The 19,216-nt window shown below is 37.1% G+C and overlaps 1 protein-coding gene across 1 annotated transcript; it reads left to right on the forward strand.

Annotated features, from left to right (window-relative positions):
* Positions 1–991: 991 nt before the first annotated feature.
* On the forward strand, positions 992–18,993 carry LOC135638901 (uncharacterized protein At3g49140-like). The gene is made up of 11 exons (XM_065152461.1): positions 992–1,331; positions 1,394–1,556; positions 2,730–2,832; positions 2,955–3,022; positions 3,124–3,252; positions 3,333–3,455; positions 3,605–3,725; positions 3,856–3,950; positions 4,617–4,769; positions 17,357–17,452; positions 18,480–18,993. Exons 1-11 carry the CDS (start codon positions 1,165–1,167, stop codon positions 18,585–18,587), a joined length of 1,326 nt encoding a protein of 441 aa, XP_065008533.1. The 5' UTR covers positions 992–1,164; the 3' UTR covers positions 18,588–18,993.
* The last annotated feature ends 223 nt before the right edge of the window (positions 18,994–19,216 follow it).

Genomic DNA, 19,216 nt, shown 5'->3' on the forward strand with positions numbered 1-19,216 from the left:
TACGGTTTCTACTCGAGTCTCACTCTAATCGGATTCTCCCGGAGAACTCTTTTTCTCTCAACCTGAATGACCCTGGCCAGGGATTTGTCTGAGCAAGAACACATGGGATATTCCTCTCATGACGCTGAGAGTGGATGATCCTATGTTGACACTCAATAACCCTCGTAAGGTCGACTAGCACTCTCAATGACCAGCTGTATTAGATCTGGGACAACCAAACCTATAAGTCTAGTATCAAAGAGTGGAGCACTTATACAGGACATCCTTGGTGTCTCAAGTCTAAGAACAAGATATACCACTAGGACTATAGAATCATTGTCTGACAATAAGGCATCATCAACCATCCAGCATTCCGTAAGCGGATCAATCAGTGAACTCATTCTCCAATGAGCACCTGTACTGTATCCCTAGTGTCCCTACACGAGCAGCTATAAGACCAGCTGCATCCATCATATGGATGAGTATATAGCACACCAGTCTATCCGGTTATCACGATGTCCCTCTCGAATAACCTATGACCGGGATTATTTAGGATATGTATTTAAAGGTGAATCGATCTCATTTTCGTGATCTCATCACGATCTGATTCCTATTGCACAAATCCAATGACATCACAATATATATATATATATATATATATATATATATATATATATATATATATATAATTGTTATAAAGTAATATATACCAAAATATAATAAGCAAAATGATTCTGTATCAAGTTATACGTGTTATCACTCACGTGATTGGCTTGCTGGCACCTATGTTGTAATTTTTTCTATTATTGCGTAGAACAATATTAGAAAAGCTTTTTATAAGCTGACTGCCAAATCAAGAATATTTCTATTATTAAGTTAAAAAAATGACAGATAATTTTAGAAATGGTGGAGACTAAAAAACGCTTTTTATAAGAATTCGCCCAATAAAGTCAAACGCGGCAGCTTATCATGTCCTTTTTAATTCTGGACTTGTATTTTGGCTTGGTCGTGATCTGTCCTGGAATCGGATCTCATTTCTTCTAACGGATCCGTTTGGGCTCCGCGACTCCGCACCCAAAGTCCAACCACCGATTCATCGCCAGCCGCAGCTCGGCCGTCCGTTCCCAAATCGTTGCGGATAGCCTCCGGCGGAGGCCAATCCGAAGACAGAAGAAGAAGAGGCAGATGTTGACGATGATGGACTTCGCCCTCGCAAATGGTCTGCTGCCTTCGCCGTTGCGGTCACCTCTGTCGCTTCTCGTGGGCGCCGGCCGCAAGTGCTATAGCCGTGGCGTCGGCGGTGGCAACCAGAGGTTCTTTGGACGAGGAATTTGGGATCTTCAGCACGCGAGGTACTTGTTCGCCCCCTTCTTTCTCTATAGAAGCACCTACATGAGCCCATTCTCCTCGCCAGGACGAAATCGAGAGTCCGTTCTGGGCTAGAGGATGCGGATTCGCTGAGAAGAAACTCGAAGCCACTATACCACCCTTTCGAGGAAATCGAAGAGCTAGTTGCTTCCAGTGACGATGAGGAGAGGCGCCTCACTGATGCCGAGACCGCAAGAACCATAATTGAGGTAACAATTAAGCTATTGAGAGGGTGAGCTCACCAGAATGTTTGCTTATTTATAGATAATGAATCCTGGTTTTAGAAGAAAATTGCTTGCAAACTATATCTAACTGGCTTTATCTCTTCTTTTCTTCCTGAACTCAGCTTATTGGCCTGTATTAGTAGCTCAAAATTCATGCTAATTTTGCTCTGCCACTGATGAATGCCAAGGACTCGTTGGATCCGTAAAATATCTCAAGTGCTGCTTATAGTTTCTATATTTGACTTCATCCATATTATCTTATAAAGGGTTCTTAAATATAGTTTGGAGTTTAATTTGACTACTCTACATGACCTGTAGGCCTATGTGCACAAAAACAACCTACGAACTCGTACATTGTACCAGATGCTTGTTATGATAATTGTAAAGGGACGTAAGAAACATAAGGACCGAGTTTGAGGCTAAAATATTTCTTTTCTTCACTAGGCAAACACTGACACTGTGAGGTTCTAAATCAACACTCCTGTTGGATCAGCATTAGTACTAGAAATATTGCCATACTCAACTAGAAAAAAAACATAATATGCATTTCAGACTTGCTTTGGAAAAGAAAAATTGCTAACTCAGAAATCACAGTTGGGAAACAAGACAGTGCATATACTGCAAGCTTCGGTAAATATTTGATATTAATATGTAGTAAGTAGTCCCACAAAACACGTAAGGATAAGTCATTTGGCAAACATAATTTGTCATGAACAAATTAATAATTTAGCAAACTTAGGATAGTTATGTATACCATTTCCAACTACGACAAACAACTGATATTAATACTATTGTTGTGAAGGTAAATAGCATAAAAAAGAGTTGTATTTTCTCTTTCTTGCACTATGGTATTCCCTAGTTTTTACTGTTTTGTACAAAACTTTGAGTTATGAAGAGTAATTATACAATAACGAGGGATACTTTAATTCCTTCATATTTCTAATTTTTCTAAATCTATCTAATTCTATAAGAACCAGAAAAACTTACTTTTGAACTGGAAACACATTCACATCCTAAAGCTGGGACTTAGTGTTATATCCCAAACACTTGGACATCTACAATGAACTTGGTCGTCTATGATATGGTGTTATATGCTTCTACAATGGTAATTTAGAATTTACTTTGTCCTTTGATGGTGTATTACCATGCTATGTGTAGGTCAATAGCAAAGCAGCCGTCATGTTTTCAGGATTTATCGATGATCAAGTCCATGAGAATATTATCTGGCCTGAATTTCCCTATCTAACTGATGAACAAGGAGGTACACTGTTAATATTTTCTTTTATTTTTTTGTTTGTCTTGATAACTGTTCTTAGAGCCAATTATTTTTGTATCCTTTTCTTCTTCCCCACACTCTTGAAATTTCTGTAGCACTTTGAACAGATATATATTTTGAGGTGAATAAGGAGAAAGAAGTTCTTCAAAGTTTGGTTACAGATGATAAGTTAGTGGTACTTGAATTCCTTCATTGGTCCTTTCTGTCTTCCCTTTTATTCTTTTTCTTCAGATTTGAGGCTTGCAATGCTTCAACTAATATTAATCTTCAGTGCAGAAAGTTATAATTGGCTTGGACAATATAGAAATGCTAGCTGAGATGGAAGTGTTAGGGCCATCTGATCTTGAATTTGAAGTAGAAGAAATCTCAAGCAGTGAAGATGACATTGATGATGAATCCGAAGAGGTGAGGAGACAAGACAACATTTATTAAATTATTTTACTTTTTTGATATCAAATTAATGTAGATGTGACATTTCTTAGCAGGATGTGATGGCTATTCTTGACGAAGTAGATCAACTTCTCTCGTCTGAGAATATAAGTGATTGGACAAATTTGGAAACAATGCAGTCTTGTCATCCAATATATTTTGCTAAGAAAATGGAGGAGGTATGCAGTTATCTCTAATGCTTGTTCAGTAATTAATGTGAAAACTTTGCACCGTGAAGGTCATACCACTTCACCTAAAGTCCTATTTTATTTGCATGTGCAACATTGTCTTCGGCTGTGTAATACTCTTGGTGGTTTTTCTTGCTTAGTCTATATCAAATGTTAATTTGGACTGGATGGATCAGCCTCCTGCTAGCATTGTCATCCAAGGTCATTTGAGACCTGCCTTTGCTGAAGAGAGCATAAATATCAAAAAGCTTCCTTATGCTGGTACAAAATATATATGCAACTTCCACCTTTTGAGAATTGATTTAAAGCATGATATATGAGCATAAACATTCTTTATCTTTATTTTATGTACTTTTGTTTTCCAAATTTTCAGCAGTATTTTCTTATGTAGGAGAATTTGATATGGATCAAAGTCTGCAGAGTGGAGCTACATTTTACAAACTGGAGATGCTTAATATTCAGATAGTCTCTGCATACGGAAATCAGGCATGCCTTAGCATGTTTTCTCTAAATGATTTGAAAATATTTTTTTAATAGACTGATCGGCTTGTGATAATTACAGTTTATCTGTTTGTCCTAACTGTAGAACATGCAACTTCATGATGACATGTTTGCAAGGTTTCAAATCTTGATCATATATATTTACTGATACAATTATGTATCGGTACTGAAACAAATAGCTTGACACTAGTACAATACTATATTTTTTATCTTATTCAGCGATGCTGAACAGTATGTGCTGGTATATCACCTGGTATCCTGGTACCGTACCAGTCTGATAGATTACAAAAACTAGTATAGGACCAAGAGTTAAATCTTTGTTGCTAGAATGCATCAACTGTGGAGTTTACTTTATTAAGCTGCCTCTATTATGTTGAAATGACTGTGGATTATCACTGTCACTGATTTTGTGAGTGCTTGATTAATACCATTTTAATTGTTTCAAACATATTATCAAACCTGTGCCTTGTTTATTCGAACCTTGACCTATTGCTAGATGGTATTGGTAGTTTTTCAATCTCACTGTCGGCATAGACTTTATTCCACTTCTCTTGTCACCATTTTGGGGCTTATGACTTGAGGGATAGATCTGCAATTTATCTTCCTTTGGTTAATGTTCATTGAATTTATTCTCATCATGTTACTTCACAGTCAACAGTAAAAATCCATAATTTTCGGGAAGCCCGACCAGATGTTCTTGCACATTCTGCTGTGAACATCATATCTCGCTTAAAAGCTGGTGGGGAAAAGATATCTCAAGCTCTTAAATTGCTATGTATTAGGCAAAAGAGTATTCATGTGGAGGTATTGTGGTAATCCATTTGCCTTTTCTTATTGCTGCCTGCATTTCATTCCAAATCAGGTTCTTGATGACTGTTCTAGTTTTCTTATTTGCTTTTTAATTTATCTTTTGTTTCTCTGTGGCTTGTAACATGATCATTTAGCATAAATTTTAGTGGTGTTTTCATCGCTTAGTGTTCATATAGCAAGTTTGTCAAATCTAGAGAAGATTTTCTGACATGATTCATTCTGTGTTAGTTTGAACTTAATAATATGAGGGTAGATGGAGTGAGTGTATTGGAACTTTGTATATATACATAAGAATTAAGGAACCAAGAGAAATTTGTTAGAATAAGCAGTAGTGCAACATGCCATTGCATGTTAAAGTTTGTGACTTTTTCCTTATGACCGTGGCAGTTGGACATGGTATTAGATTCATCCTTTAAAGCAAGGACTACTATATCACTCGAAACCAAGGATTGAAATATCGTACCGTACCGGAGTTTTGACATTCGCTCGGTACAGTACGATACTGTATACCGAGTGGTATACCGTTCGGTATACCGCTTGGTATATATATATATAATTCGATGACGTCGCCTTGTTTATATATATATATATATATATATATATATAAATTAATAAATATATATTTATATATAAAAGATTATATATATATATATATATATATATATATATATATATATATATATATATATATATATATAAGGTGACGTCGCATCGCCTCGGCGATATCGCCTTTTCCTTCTCCCACGCGGGGTGATGTCGTCGCATCGCCTCGTTTATATATATATATATACACTATCCCGTCCGGTAATGGGCGGTCCGTGTACCGATCAGCTGATGGACCGGTATCTATCGCCCGGTACGGACGGTATTATTAGAAACTGCATACCTTGCTCGAAACTATACAAAACGAGCAGTATGTATAGGCCAGAATGTTGAATGATACATAAATAGCCCATGTTTCGAGTGGTCCGATTCAACTCAGTATGAAAAAAAACCTAAAACAACAATTAGGTTTCACAAATGTGAGCCCTCTTCTCTTGACGTCGATCCCGCTATCGCTGCTGTTCGATGTCATCAAGGGTGACACAGTTTGTAGGGAACGTGTTTGATGTAATGTCCATGCTTTTTAGTTTGTTCATACTTTAGAAAACTGATAAGACCCTAAAATCTTATCGTAGACTCTAATACCAAATGATAAGACCCTAAAGTCTTATCGTAGGCTCTGATACCAAATGATAAGACCCTAAAGTCTTATCGTCGCTCTGATACCAAATGATAAGAACCTAAAGTCTTATTGTAAAAAATAAGAAGAGAAAGGGGATGATCACTTCGAGGGGATCGGCCTCCTTGATCTCTTCGAGGGGATCGGCCTCCTTGATCGCTTCAAGGGGATCGACCCTCCTTGATCGCTTTGAGGGGATCGACCTCCTAGGGTTTGTCAAAAGAAAGAATAATATTTTTCATAGATAACTGAAAAGAAGCAGTTACATCCCTATTTATAGAGTTCTACCCAGAGTCCATCAGGACTTGAACTCTAATAATAAATAAATATTAAATAAACCTCTACTTGACTCTAACTGAACCAAACCGACTCAATAAACAACTGGACTAAACAGACTTAATAAACATTATTCAAAAGCTCAGAAAAAGGGTCCTAACAAAAACATCCAAGGGGCTTGCAATAGGCTTGATAGTCCAATTTTGGTTGGGTTTTGTGGTTTTTTATGGCTTATAAATGTAGCTTGTGTGTGGTTGTCGTACGGACTGCGTTGAATTCTCCTATCAAATGTTTGTTGAAATCCTGAGTTGACGCTCGTGGGATCTTGAGTTAATGCTTCCACCAACCCATTTTCTCTTTTGCAGATCCTTATGGAACCCTATGAGATTAAAGGGACACTGATCCTTTATCGACGAGTACGTAGGGTGCCGTACGACTTAGGCAAATCAGTTAAGTCCATGATAAATGGTATCAAAGCGGGACAAACACACTAAGAAACACTTGACATTATTAATTTGAAGGACCTAGCATAATTGCATGGAGGGCAGCTAGCATGCACGATCGGTTTGGGATGCAGGGAAATGAGTCACTTAAAGGAGTGAGCATTTGAAATTGACATTCAAAGGAATGACTAACCTTTCACACGAGAGACACTACGAGGACAAGTGAGTTGGAAGAACTTGTAGTACACAAAGGTTAGGATGGCCGAGTTCAAGCCACAACTCGACCTTATCAACCTAATTTGATGGTACTCAATGCAAGCAGGGGTGCTTGGCAAAGGATGAGACCTTGCAAGTAGGGGTTGCTCGACGACTGAAAGAGTTTGTACAAGGCTCGCGAAGGCGAGGGAAATTGTCGACTCCAAGAATTCGGTACTTATGCAATGAAACTAAGGGTGTTTGTGGTCATCCCAAGGCTATTGAAATTCAATGCTATGGAGCTTAAGAACCTTTTCTTCGGCTCGAGGGAAAAGGATATGTCCGTGAGACAGTAAACTATGCAGTAGGTTTAGCATGTTGATAGCCCTTGAGAGCTACATTGGCAAAGAGTTGCAGTCTAACAAGTGTGTTTGTGGTGACGAAACAATGCAGTGTTGTGTCTTGGCAGACAGAGTAGTCCAAGGAGATGATAGTCTTTGAACCTTCAAGACGGAAGCCTACAAAGAGGAAGTTGCTTTAATGGGATAGGTATCTAGGGGAAAGTCCTATTTTTCTAGCAGAGGATTCATGTGTAGTGAACCACACATGCTGAGGGAGGTACTTCAGGATGGAAGCTTCGTAATGCTTAAAGGGCACAAGAATCGAGCAAGTGGCAAGGAGTTATTATATGATATCACTAGAGGTAATGGGTTGGTGGACACATTACAAGATCAAGTAGAGGACCAACCGAAGGCACACTTGGAGCTCATGAGGAGAATATTAGGCTCAACAAAGGGTTGACTCATGGAATGGTGGACACAAACCACCATATTGTTGGGAAAAATGGATAAAAAATATATGCGGATACAGACAATTAATTATCCAAAATTTTCCTCCCTTGTATGAATATGTTAGGAGTACTATCTTGAGTATATGAGCAATAAACAATTAAATCACAATCAAGCACACAAGAATACCGACAATTTTTTTTGTGGAAAACTCCTTCAACGTGAAGAATAAAAACCATGGGACCTCTCCTAGTCCAAATCAAAATCTCCACTATGAAAATATTGTTCACAGTAGCAAAGATCCACAAACGAATGTGTTCTACAACAAATTCAAAACCCACAACTCAAATACTCGTTAAACAGAGATAGAAATCACAAAGGGTAGTTATTGTTAAGTATGAGAAAGTGCTTACCACATCCAACCGCAATCTTCGCCATTCAGATTAAAGAAACACTAGTGTAGAACATGCTCACCAAAATCAGCCAAATCGAACCACAAATGACAGTCCAAATGCTGAATGAGATGAAACTGTTCGAAGCAGAAAACCAACAGCATAGTCTTCGTTGAAGCAGCAAAAAGAGATATTTAAAAAAACCTCCAAACATGATCTTCACCGTTCAGAATGCACAACCAGAAGCCTTATACCTGCCGACAAAATTTCAGCCAAATCCAACGGTTGAATACTGCATTGCAAGGAGTTGAAGTAACCTGATTAGTGATAGAACAATTAGTGAACAGCTGCTATTCAAGAAGCCAAAATCCTATGAAGAAGACCTCCAAACTAGATCTCCACCATTTAGAATGAAGATCACTGAGCCTAGAATATCACACCAAAAATCAGCACGATCCGACAAAAATCTCACCGTCCGATCGTTGAAGAAAGATGGCTGGACGAAGTTAAGAAAAACCCAGAAAATTTTCTCTCTCTATAGTGGTTGCTGTGAAATTGAGTTGTGTATCATGAGTGTCTCAAAATGTAACCTTAATGGGTTTAAGTACATGGGCCAAAACATTTATTGTTGGGCTTTCTCCACATTGGAGTGACCTAACTCAACAATTCTCCCCCTCATGACTATGTGGAGAAATTTGCCAAACCGGTAACCAACCGACAAGTCTCAAACATTGGTTTTGGTAAAACTTTAGTGAACATATCAGAGCTATTATCATCAGTATGTGTTTTCTTAAGTTCAAGCAGCTTAATCCAAAACATCTCGTATCCAATGATACCTCACATCAATATGTTTTGATTTACTACGAAAAGTGGGATTCTTACTAAAATGAATTGCACTCTGACTATCATAGTATAAGACATACCTCCTTTGTGTGAAATTGTGAATCCAAGCTCATTCATAAATTTTTTCATCCAAAGCAACTCCTTGCAAGCCTTTGTAGCTGCAATAAACTCAGCCTCCATAGTGGATGATGCAATGCATTTTTACAACCTGGATTGTCATGCCATAGCTCCCCCTACAAAGGTAATCATATAACCAGAAGTAGACTTTCGAGAATCAATATATCTTGCAAAATCAAAATCTGTATAGCCCATAAGAATAGGTTTATTAGACCCAAAGCAAAGCTTCAAACTAGAAGTACCCCGGAGATATCTCAAAATCCATTTCACTGCATTCCAATGCTTTTTGGCTCGATTAGATAAAAATCTACTCACCACACCAACTGTATGAGTTATGTCTGGTCTAATGCAAACCATTGCATACATCAAATTGCCAACTGCAGATGCACATGGAACTTTTTGTATGTATTTCGTCTCTTTCTCATTTGAAGGAGACTGTTTGACACTCATTCTAAAGGATGGAGAAAGAGGTGTACTAACAGTTTTAGCTTTATCCATGTTGAATCATTGTAGCACCTTTTCAATGTATTTTTCTTGAGATAGCCACAACTTCTTGCATTTTCTGTCACGGATAACTTTAATCCCAAGAATAAGCTTGGCTGGCCCTAAGTCTTTCATAGCAAAAGATTTACTCAACTCTTTCTTCAAACTGTCAATCTTGGAGGAGTTAGGACCTATAATAAGCATGCCATCAACATACAACAAGAATATAACAAAGTCATTATCAGAGAATTTCTGCACAAAAACACAATTGTCAGAAGTAGTCTTCTTTTAGCCCTGTTGAACCATAACATATTCAAACTTCTTATACCACTGCCTAGGTGCTTGTTTCAAACCATACAAGTTTTTTCTCAATTTGCAGACATAATTCTTTTTTCCTTTCACTATAAAACCTTTAGGCTGCTCCATGTAAATTTTCTCCTCTAAGTCACCATGGAGAAAAAGCCGTTTTTACATCCATTTGCTCAACTTCCAAATCAAGACTTGCAGTAACTCGAATTGAGGATATTTTCATCATAGGTGAGAAAATCTCTCCAAAATCAATGCCTTTCTTCTGACTGTAGCCTTTAACCACCGATGTAGCTTTGTATCGTGGACCAGAAGAATTCTCTTCATGCTTCACCCTGTAAATCCATCAGTTCTTCAAGGCTTTTCTGTCTTTAGAAAGTTTGACCAATTCAAAGGTGTGGTTGTCATACAAAGACTGCATTTCTTCTTTCATTGCAGCAGCCCATTTGTCCTTTTACTCGCTCTCAGTATCCTCTTCATAGCATTCTGGCACCTCACCATCTGTCAAGAGAACATAATCATTAGGTGAGTACCGAGTGGAAGGCATTCGGTCTCTAGTAGACCTTCTAAGATCAGCTTCAGGCAGTTCATTTTCAACCATTTCATCAGCAAGAGTATCCACCTGATCTAACTTTATGTTCATCTTGATCATGCCAATCATGATTTTGTACATCACCCCAATTAACTATAGGAGTAGGATCCAAATCAATCAAACCATCATTCCTTTGAGGCTCTATCTTTTTTGTATTGCCAATATCTTCAAGAGTCTAATCCTCTGCAAAAACCACATCACAGCTTCTGACAAGCTTCTTTACAACTGGGTCATAACATCTGTAGCCAAACTCATCTCAGCCATACCCAATGAAGATACACTACCTCGTCTTGGAATCTAACTTGGATCTCTCATCTTTAGGAACATGTACAAAACATTTACAACCAAATACATGCAGGTGGTCGTAGGAAACATCTCTACCATATCACACCCTGTCAAGAACATCATTCTGCAAAGCAACAATAGAGGTTAGATTAATAACATGAGCAACAGTGTACAAGGCCTCACCCCAAAAAGAATTAGGCAATTTTGCTTCTGTAAGCACACATCTGATTCTCTTCATCAATGTTCTGTTAATCTTTTCTGCAAGGCCATTCAATTGAGGAGTCTTAAGAGGTGTCTTCTGATGCATGATACCTTGCTTCCTACAATATGCATCAAAGGGCCCACAATATTCTCCGCCATTATTAGTGCAGATGCATTTTAATTTCTTCCTTGTTTCTCTCTTAACAGAAGCTTGATATTCCTTGAATGCATCAAGGACTTGATCCTTTGACTTCAAAACATGGACCCAAAGTTTCCTGGAATGATCATCAATAAATGTCACAAAGTAAAGTACACCACCAAATGATCTTACCTTCAAAGGACCACAAACATCTGAGTGTACCAATTCTAAGTAGCTCAATTTTCCTGGAAGGAAGATAATGCTTAAAAGAAACTCTTTTCTGTTTCCCAGCCAAACAATGAACACACCTGTCTAGATTTGCACCTTTTAACCCTGAAAGAATATTCTTCTTAGCTAGACAGTCAAGTCTCTTCACACTGATGTGACTCAACCTTCTGTGTCATAAATCTGAAGAGTCAACACTCTCAACTGCATTAACATGATCAGTATTAACTGAAGCCTCCAACCAATACAAGCCACAAGACTTCTTTGGTAGAGTTACAATTATAGAGCCTTTAGTGATTTTCCACTGATTATCACCAAAAGAGCCACAATAACCATCATCATCAAGCCTCCCTGTAGAGATCAAGTGCAGTCGAACATCTGGTGCATGTCTGACATTCTTGAGAACAAGCTTTGTCCCAATGTCAGTCTCTAAACAAACAGTTCCAGTGCTTATAACCTTTGATACTCCATCATTGCCCATTTTCATAACTCCAAAATCACCTAGAGTATAAGAAGTAAAGAAGTCCTTCCTTGATGTAACATGGTAGGCAGCACCACTGTCAAAGACCCAACTGGTTTCATTCTTAGTAAAGTTGATGTCCTCTGCACAATAAACAGTAGTAAGATCATCAGAAGTAGTGGAAACACGATCATTGTCACTTTCATTAGCCTTTTTATCTTGCTTGTTGTTGCTGCCCTTATCTTTATTCTCCTTTTTCTACCTGAAACAATATTTCTTGATGTGCCCTGTCTTACCACAGTAATGACATTCAAGAATCTTGTACTTTGACTTTGATTTGCTCCTGCTTTTACTACTGTCTTTTCTGTTCTGATCTCGACCCTTGTTCTTGCTTCTCCCCCTATTCTTAATAACCAAAACCTCTTAGTGTGATTTAGATGTATCCAGAGTTCTTCTCATTTCTTCATTCAAAACACCACTTTTCACGTACTCCATAGTCAAAGTACCACCGGGAGCAGAGTTTATCAAAGATACCCGAAAACTCTCCCAATCATCAAGTAGAATATTAAGCAACCAAAGTCCAAGTACCTCTTCTTCAAACTTTATACCCATGCTAGACAACTGATCAAAACAACCTTGAAATTCATTCAAGTGATCAGAAATGGAGTTACCTTCTTTAAACTGCAAGTGTATAGCTTGTTTAAGCAAAAATAGTTTATTATTGCCGGTTCTTGAAGCATACAAAGTCTGAAGTTTATGTCACAACACATTTGCTTTTGTCTCATTAACAATGTGATTCAAGACATTATCTTCTACCCATTGCCGAATAAAGCCACAAACTTGTTGATGCTCAAAATCCCACTCTTCATCATTTTTAGACTTGGGTTTTTGAGATAAGAACACAAGTAAATGCAACTTTTTTACAAAGAGAAGATCTCTCATCTTTCCTTTCTATTTGTGATAGTTTGTGCTAACCAAACAGACCATTCTACCCAAATTAGCCTCCATAATTCAAACAAGTAAAAAACAACAATAACCAAGCTCTGATACCAATTATCAGGTAGAGTATTAAGCAACCAAAGTCCAAGTACCTCTTCTTCAAACTTTATACACATGCCAGACAACTGATCAAAACAAACTTGAAATTCATTCAAGTGATCAGAAATGGAGCTACCTTCTTTAAACTGTAAGCGCATATCTTGTTTAAGTAAAAATAGTTTATGATTGCCAATTCTTGAAGCATACAAAGTCTCAAGTTTATGCCACAACACATTTGCTTTTGTCTCATTAACAATGTGATTCAAGACATTATCTTCTACTCATCGCCGAATAAAGCCATAAACTTGTTGATGCTCAAAATCCCACTCTTCATCATTTTTAGACTCGGGTTTTTGAGATAAGAACATAGGTAAATGCAGCTTTTTCACAAAGAGAAGATCTCTTATCTTTTCTTTCCATTTGTGATAGTTTGTGCCATCCAAACAGACCATTCTACCTAAATTAGCCTTCATAATTCAAACTAGTAAAAAACAACAATAACCAAGTTCTGATACCACTTTGTTGGGAAAAATGGATAAAAAATATATGCGGATATAAACAATTAATTATCAAAATCTTTCCTCCCCACTTGTATGAATATATTAGGAGCAGTATCTTGAGTACATGAGCAATGAACAATTAAATCACAATCAAGCACACAAGAATACCGATAATTTTTTACGTGAAAAACGCCTTTAATGTGAAGGATAAAAACCACGGGGCCTCTCCTAGTCTAAATCAAAATCTCCACTATGAAAATATTGTTCACAACAGCAAAGATCCACAAACAAATTTGTTTCACAACAAATTCAAAACCCACAACTCAAATACTCATTAAAAAGAGATAGAAATCACATAGGGTAGCTATTGTTAAGTATCAGAAAGTGTTTACCACATCCAAACACAATCTCCACCATTCAGATTTTAAGAAACACTAGTCTAGAACATGCTCACAAAAAATCAGCCAAATCACACCACAAATGACAGTTCAAATGCTGAATGAGATGAAACTATTCGAAGTAGAAAACCAGCAGCATAGTCTTCGTTGAAGCAGCAAAAAGAGATACTTAAGAAAACCTCCAAACCTGATCTTCACCATTCAGAATGCATAACCAGAAGCCTTATACCTGCTGACAAAATTTCAGCCAAATCCATCGGTTGAATGCTGCCCAGCAAGGAGTCGAAGTAAACTAATCAGTGACAGAACAATCAGTGTACAGCTACTATTCAAGAAGCCAACACCCTATGAAGGAGACCTCCAAACCAGATCTCCACCGTTCAGAATGAAGATCACTGAGCCTAGAATATCTCCACCAAATCAGCACAATCCGACAAAAAATTCACTGTCCGATCTCCGGAGAAAGATGGCTGGACGAATTTTAGGAAAACCCAAAAAAATTTCTCTCTATGTTGTCTGCTGCGAAATTGAGTTGTGTATCATGAGTGTCTCAAAATGTAACCTTAATGGGTTTAAGTACATGGGCCAAAACATTTATTGTTGAGCTTTCTCCACATTGGAGTGACCTAACCCAACACATATCTCAATGCAAACTGAGTAGCAGAGCAACTTGGGTGGGACTTAGTGAAATACCCAAGCTATATGAGCGGAGTTGGCTTAGAAGTTAGAACATGAAACAAACGCACCAACTTCATGGAGCTTTTCTTGGATAGAGGTCAAGGACATTAACTCTTGTGGAGGTAGGAGTGAAATCATATTGTTCCTCAATTTTTTTTTATAATGTAGCAAACTCATCTTGCATGGTGCTAAAGTCAAAGGGGGGCTTTAAGACACATGCACCTTATTTTAGCGAGACGATTAATAGACAGACTAAAGCAGAAGGTTGTCTCAACTTGTAGTGTTGGAGTTGGAGTTGGAGTTGGAGTTGAAGGCCTTGGCATAGGGTACAAGGCGACGAATGCTTTGGAGGAATATGCCAAAGTGCTGCTATTTGAGTTGTCATAGGAGAAGCAAGCGCGAGATTATGCTAGGGTAGAGGTCTAGGATCCAAACAATGACACACCAATTTTCGGCAATTTTGGGGGAGTTAAAGAGTTGTTGGACGACAAACTGACCCAGAGCTGTGCTTCGTCCGTGAGTGAGCTAAGTGCAAGTGGACGAATAGTGATTTCCAAAAGAACGAATACAATTGAAGGTGATAGAGGCCCTATAATGTGTCGACAGAGGCCATACAAGGAGAGATCACAGTCAGAGTTCACTATTGACTATACCAAGATCAGAGTGCAATGTAGACATCACCAAGAGGCAATACGGTGCAATGGATTGTGGTGGAACAGTTCAAGGCAATGCAACATACACGAGAAAGTCCTGTGAGAGACAATCATTCGGAGGGATGATGAGAGCTACTGGGAGCTTCACTTTGATGAATAACATGACAACAAGAAGGACTATGGATTCAGGGAATGAATTTCATAGTATCGAATTTACATGCATTGAATTTGCATATGATCTTTCGTGCGTGTACCGAATTTGTATTGGATGAAAGCCTTGGACACAGGTAGATAATGGCCGAACCACAAAGATGAATCTTTCGAGTGCAAATACCAAGATCATAGGGAGGTATGATTAGGGTTGTTGGAGGTGGACTGCTCTATATCTCATATTTGACCAACAAGTCGGTGTACAATTCTTCTCTTCTTCGTTCTTCGTCCTTCTCCATGAGGATAGTGCGGTGTACTCCAGTGTTATATTCTTATTTTTAAACACTGTAGAAAATGAAGTTTAAATACTGTTAATAATGCATAATAATTAAGCTGACAAAGCAAGTATAATTAAATTCTCAAAAGATTTGCTAAATGAACTACATTGTTAAAGACGAATGATGGGGAACTAACTAATTCTGGTAAAGTAATCCTTATTGCTCAGCATTGGCACGGGTGGCTCCCACAGTCTAGGAAACATGAATACACCCAACCTTACTACTACTCCCCCAGACTGTTGACTGAACATATTGGAACTCTGTTATATCCTGTACCAGAGTTAAAGAACTGAGAGAAATTTGTTGGAATAAACATTTGATAGAGCAGTTACATGTCAGTTTCTGACTTTTTCCTTATGACTCCTATAGCTGGATATGTTATTAAATTCGTTCTAAGTGGAACTTGGTTGTATCTATAAAACAATAGATCTTAATTTGTTTCTCCAGTGCTATATTCTTCCATTTAATTACAAGAGATATAGAGTTGTTAAGTTATTTTTAAGAAGAAAAATTAGAAAGTAGGGAAAAACGTGTGTAAAGTGCATACTTTTGAAGCTGACCAAGAAAAACACAAATTTATGTTTTAATTATTAGATGATGATAAATAAATTATGTTGAAGAATTATGGGAAAGTAATTGATTCTGCTGAAGTAGTCCTTATTGCATAGTCCTGCCAAAGGTGACCAAGTGCAGAAGGTTCCTACTAGTGCATGGTCTAGGGAATATCAACATAAGCAATCTTACTCCTGCAAGCAAAGATATTTCATGTTAGATTGGAACCCTTATCACCTAGATCGAAAATCAGCAATTTTGTCATGACATCAAGATTCATTCTGTCAAGCAGCAACTAAGGGGATTTGAAATTGGGGAGCTAGAGCAAAAGTTTATATGGTAATTGATGATGCAATTGGAGGAGTGGAATGGATTGAGTGAAAGGTAAATAAACTCACCACCCACTAAAATACTCATGGGATATATATATCACTACTCAAAGGTTTAACTAGAGATAAAAGGCTTAAGAACTCACCACTCTAGGAAATCTACCGAAGAGAAGTTGTCTGAGAAGGACAAGAGTTGTCAATAAATAATACTTGATTTTAGATCACTTTATGCTTCTAAGGCTTACAAGATGTGATATATATATTGGTAGGATTAGGACAACCTTTCAAGCATGAATGATTAATTTTTTACTATTTTCAAGAACCAAATAATGAAGTTTAATTAGCAACACAGAATAATTAGAGTCATCTGGGAACTCTAAAATCTTGATAGAATTTTAGTATACTCATTTGGGTCGAACTGTTGTATCCTTGAAAGGAGTAATTTATGATTACTGAAGAATATAAAAGTCGCTTTAAATTCTATACTATATTGGTTTTGATGCTCTCTTGTGCAATTGCTAACTGATTACACTAAATTCAATTTGGTACAGTCCTGTGCCTGCATAAAGCAAAATTTTAGGTCTGTGCCACTGAATTCCAAGGAGCAACCTGATCAACCTTGTAAGAAATTAAGTGCATAAGCTAGGACTGCTTGTTTTAGGATAAATGAGCAGTGGTTGTTAGCTATTGAGTTGCATCAGCTCTTGATGCATTCAACAAATCTAGTTTAATAAGATTCATGTAACTTAACATTATTTATTTCAGCAATAAGTAGTATCAAAACTCCATACCTTATGCTGGATTTGGTTTTCACAGTTGAATTTATATGTCTATGTAGATTTATTATAGTCAAATTTTCCTCTGTTTGGAAACCTAAACATGCATGAGCTCCAATCAATACCCATTGCATGGCATTTAAGCTACTTCTGAAGCATCTTGATTCAACCACTAGGAGATATCTCACATGTTCTTTATCAGGAGGCTGTTGTAATTGGGGTGGACAGTCTTGGTTTTGACTTGAGAATTTGCTCAGGAAGGCAAGTCCAAACTCTAAGATTTGCATTTGGCACACAAGTAAGTCTTTGCTCAAATTGTTGATATGATTTTGCAAGTCCAAACTCAATGTTATTAGAGCTTTTGTCTGATGATGAACATAGGAGCAAGATCAATTATAGTAATTTGTCTGATTTTTCTTAGGACAGTTGGCCATAGCCCATACTTAAAGAATGAGAGCAGTTCATGTGTCTGCAAACATTGGAATTGTGGTTTGTGATATGATGTATACTGTATAGTTTGTAAGATGGCTACTGGTACTTTATTAGGAATGACGCGATTGGATTGGTAGGATAGTCAAAATGAAATTGGTATTCATTGAAAAATTATACATACATACATACATACATACATACATACATACATTTAGAAAAAAAATAGAAGTCTATTATATGTTAAAATATAAGTCTACTTTTTTATTTCATATCTATCCAACTATGTAAAAATCTATATGAAATCAAAATGTAAAATTAAAAATATATAAGATATAACAATAAAAATAATTTAAATAATAAATCATAAAAAAATGTTCATATTTGTTAAAAAATAAATATTAGTCATACACAACAAAAATATTAATGCAATAAATAATTACTATTGTATCTTATAACAGATTTAAAAAATTTACACTTGTAATTTGAAGATGGTGATATATTCCATTGTGAGTCCGATGCATTTGATCATCACAGATGTATTAATTTTAGGTAAAGTAAATACAAGTAAGGAAATGTAAAAATTCCTTTTTAGATAATGTTTTGGAATTGCAGTACTTTTCTCCAAACATCAATGTCATGGTTGACATACTACCTAAATATTCACATTGAGAAAACTTTTGGGTAAGTTCAGCTTTTTGAGGTTTATCAGAAACCAATGTTTAGTGTAATCAAAATTATAACTATCTGTATGTTTGCATTCGAATTATCTTCTTCACTGTGCTTGATCATCTATTTGTGATAGATTGTTCAGGATTTATGTCAACTATATATATGTTGCCCACATCAGAGTTTACTACAGAATGGCAACTCATCATTTCACTCTATATTCTTAGGCCACATCAGAGTTTGGCGCGGAAAGACAGCTCCATGATCTTCTCTTTCCGAGGCTTCAGCAGACATGGCAACAAGCTCATCAGGGAGTCGACAGTCGACACATTTGATCCATGCTTTTGCAGTTGAATCTTGCAGCGGGGCTGTGTGGGGATCGACAGCAGCAGCGAGTTCTGTTATATGTTTTCCTAATCTATAAGAGCCAATGTTGCTCCCTCTGATGATGCATCGTCTGCTTCTATGTATGAAATTTAGGCCTTTTACTGCATATGTAGTAACTTGGCTGTCTATGCCTCAGTCTCAACTTGCATGTGGACGTTCTAATTTCATCCGGTAGTCAGCAAGAACTGTAGCGAAGGAGGATCCATTTTCTAGGCAAACTGGGACTTCTTTTTTGTTTTTGTTTTTGAGTTGGCCATTATTTGTCATGATGTGTAATGTTGAATAATGGAAACAGTCCCATGCATTTGGGCACGTCTGCATCCTATTTGATCAACAAAATATATATTTTTTCAACTACCACTTGATAAAGATGTTTTTTTTAATGAAACTGTGTGGTTTCATTTCGAATTCCTTGTGATATTAGGTCTACATCCAAATTACACTCTTGTCTCACTAACAATTTAGTATATATATTTTGAGTAATACTTGAATTGAGTGAGACATCCAAGTTGGTTAGCATATTGTTGCACCAGTGATTGTCATGCAAATTATTTGATATAATATTTTTTTTTAAAAA

The sequence above is a fragment of the Musa acuminata genome, chromosome BXJ3-5 (genome assembly GCF_036884655.1).
Source record: "Musa acuminata AAA Group cultivar baxijiao chromosome BXJ3-5, Cavendish_Baxijiao_AAA, whole genome shotgun sequence".
Taxonomy (NCBI): Eukaryota; Viridiplantae; Streptophyta; class Magnoliopsida; order Zingiberales; family Musaceae; genus Musa; species Musa acuminata.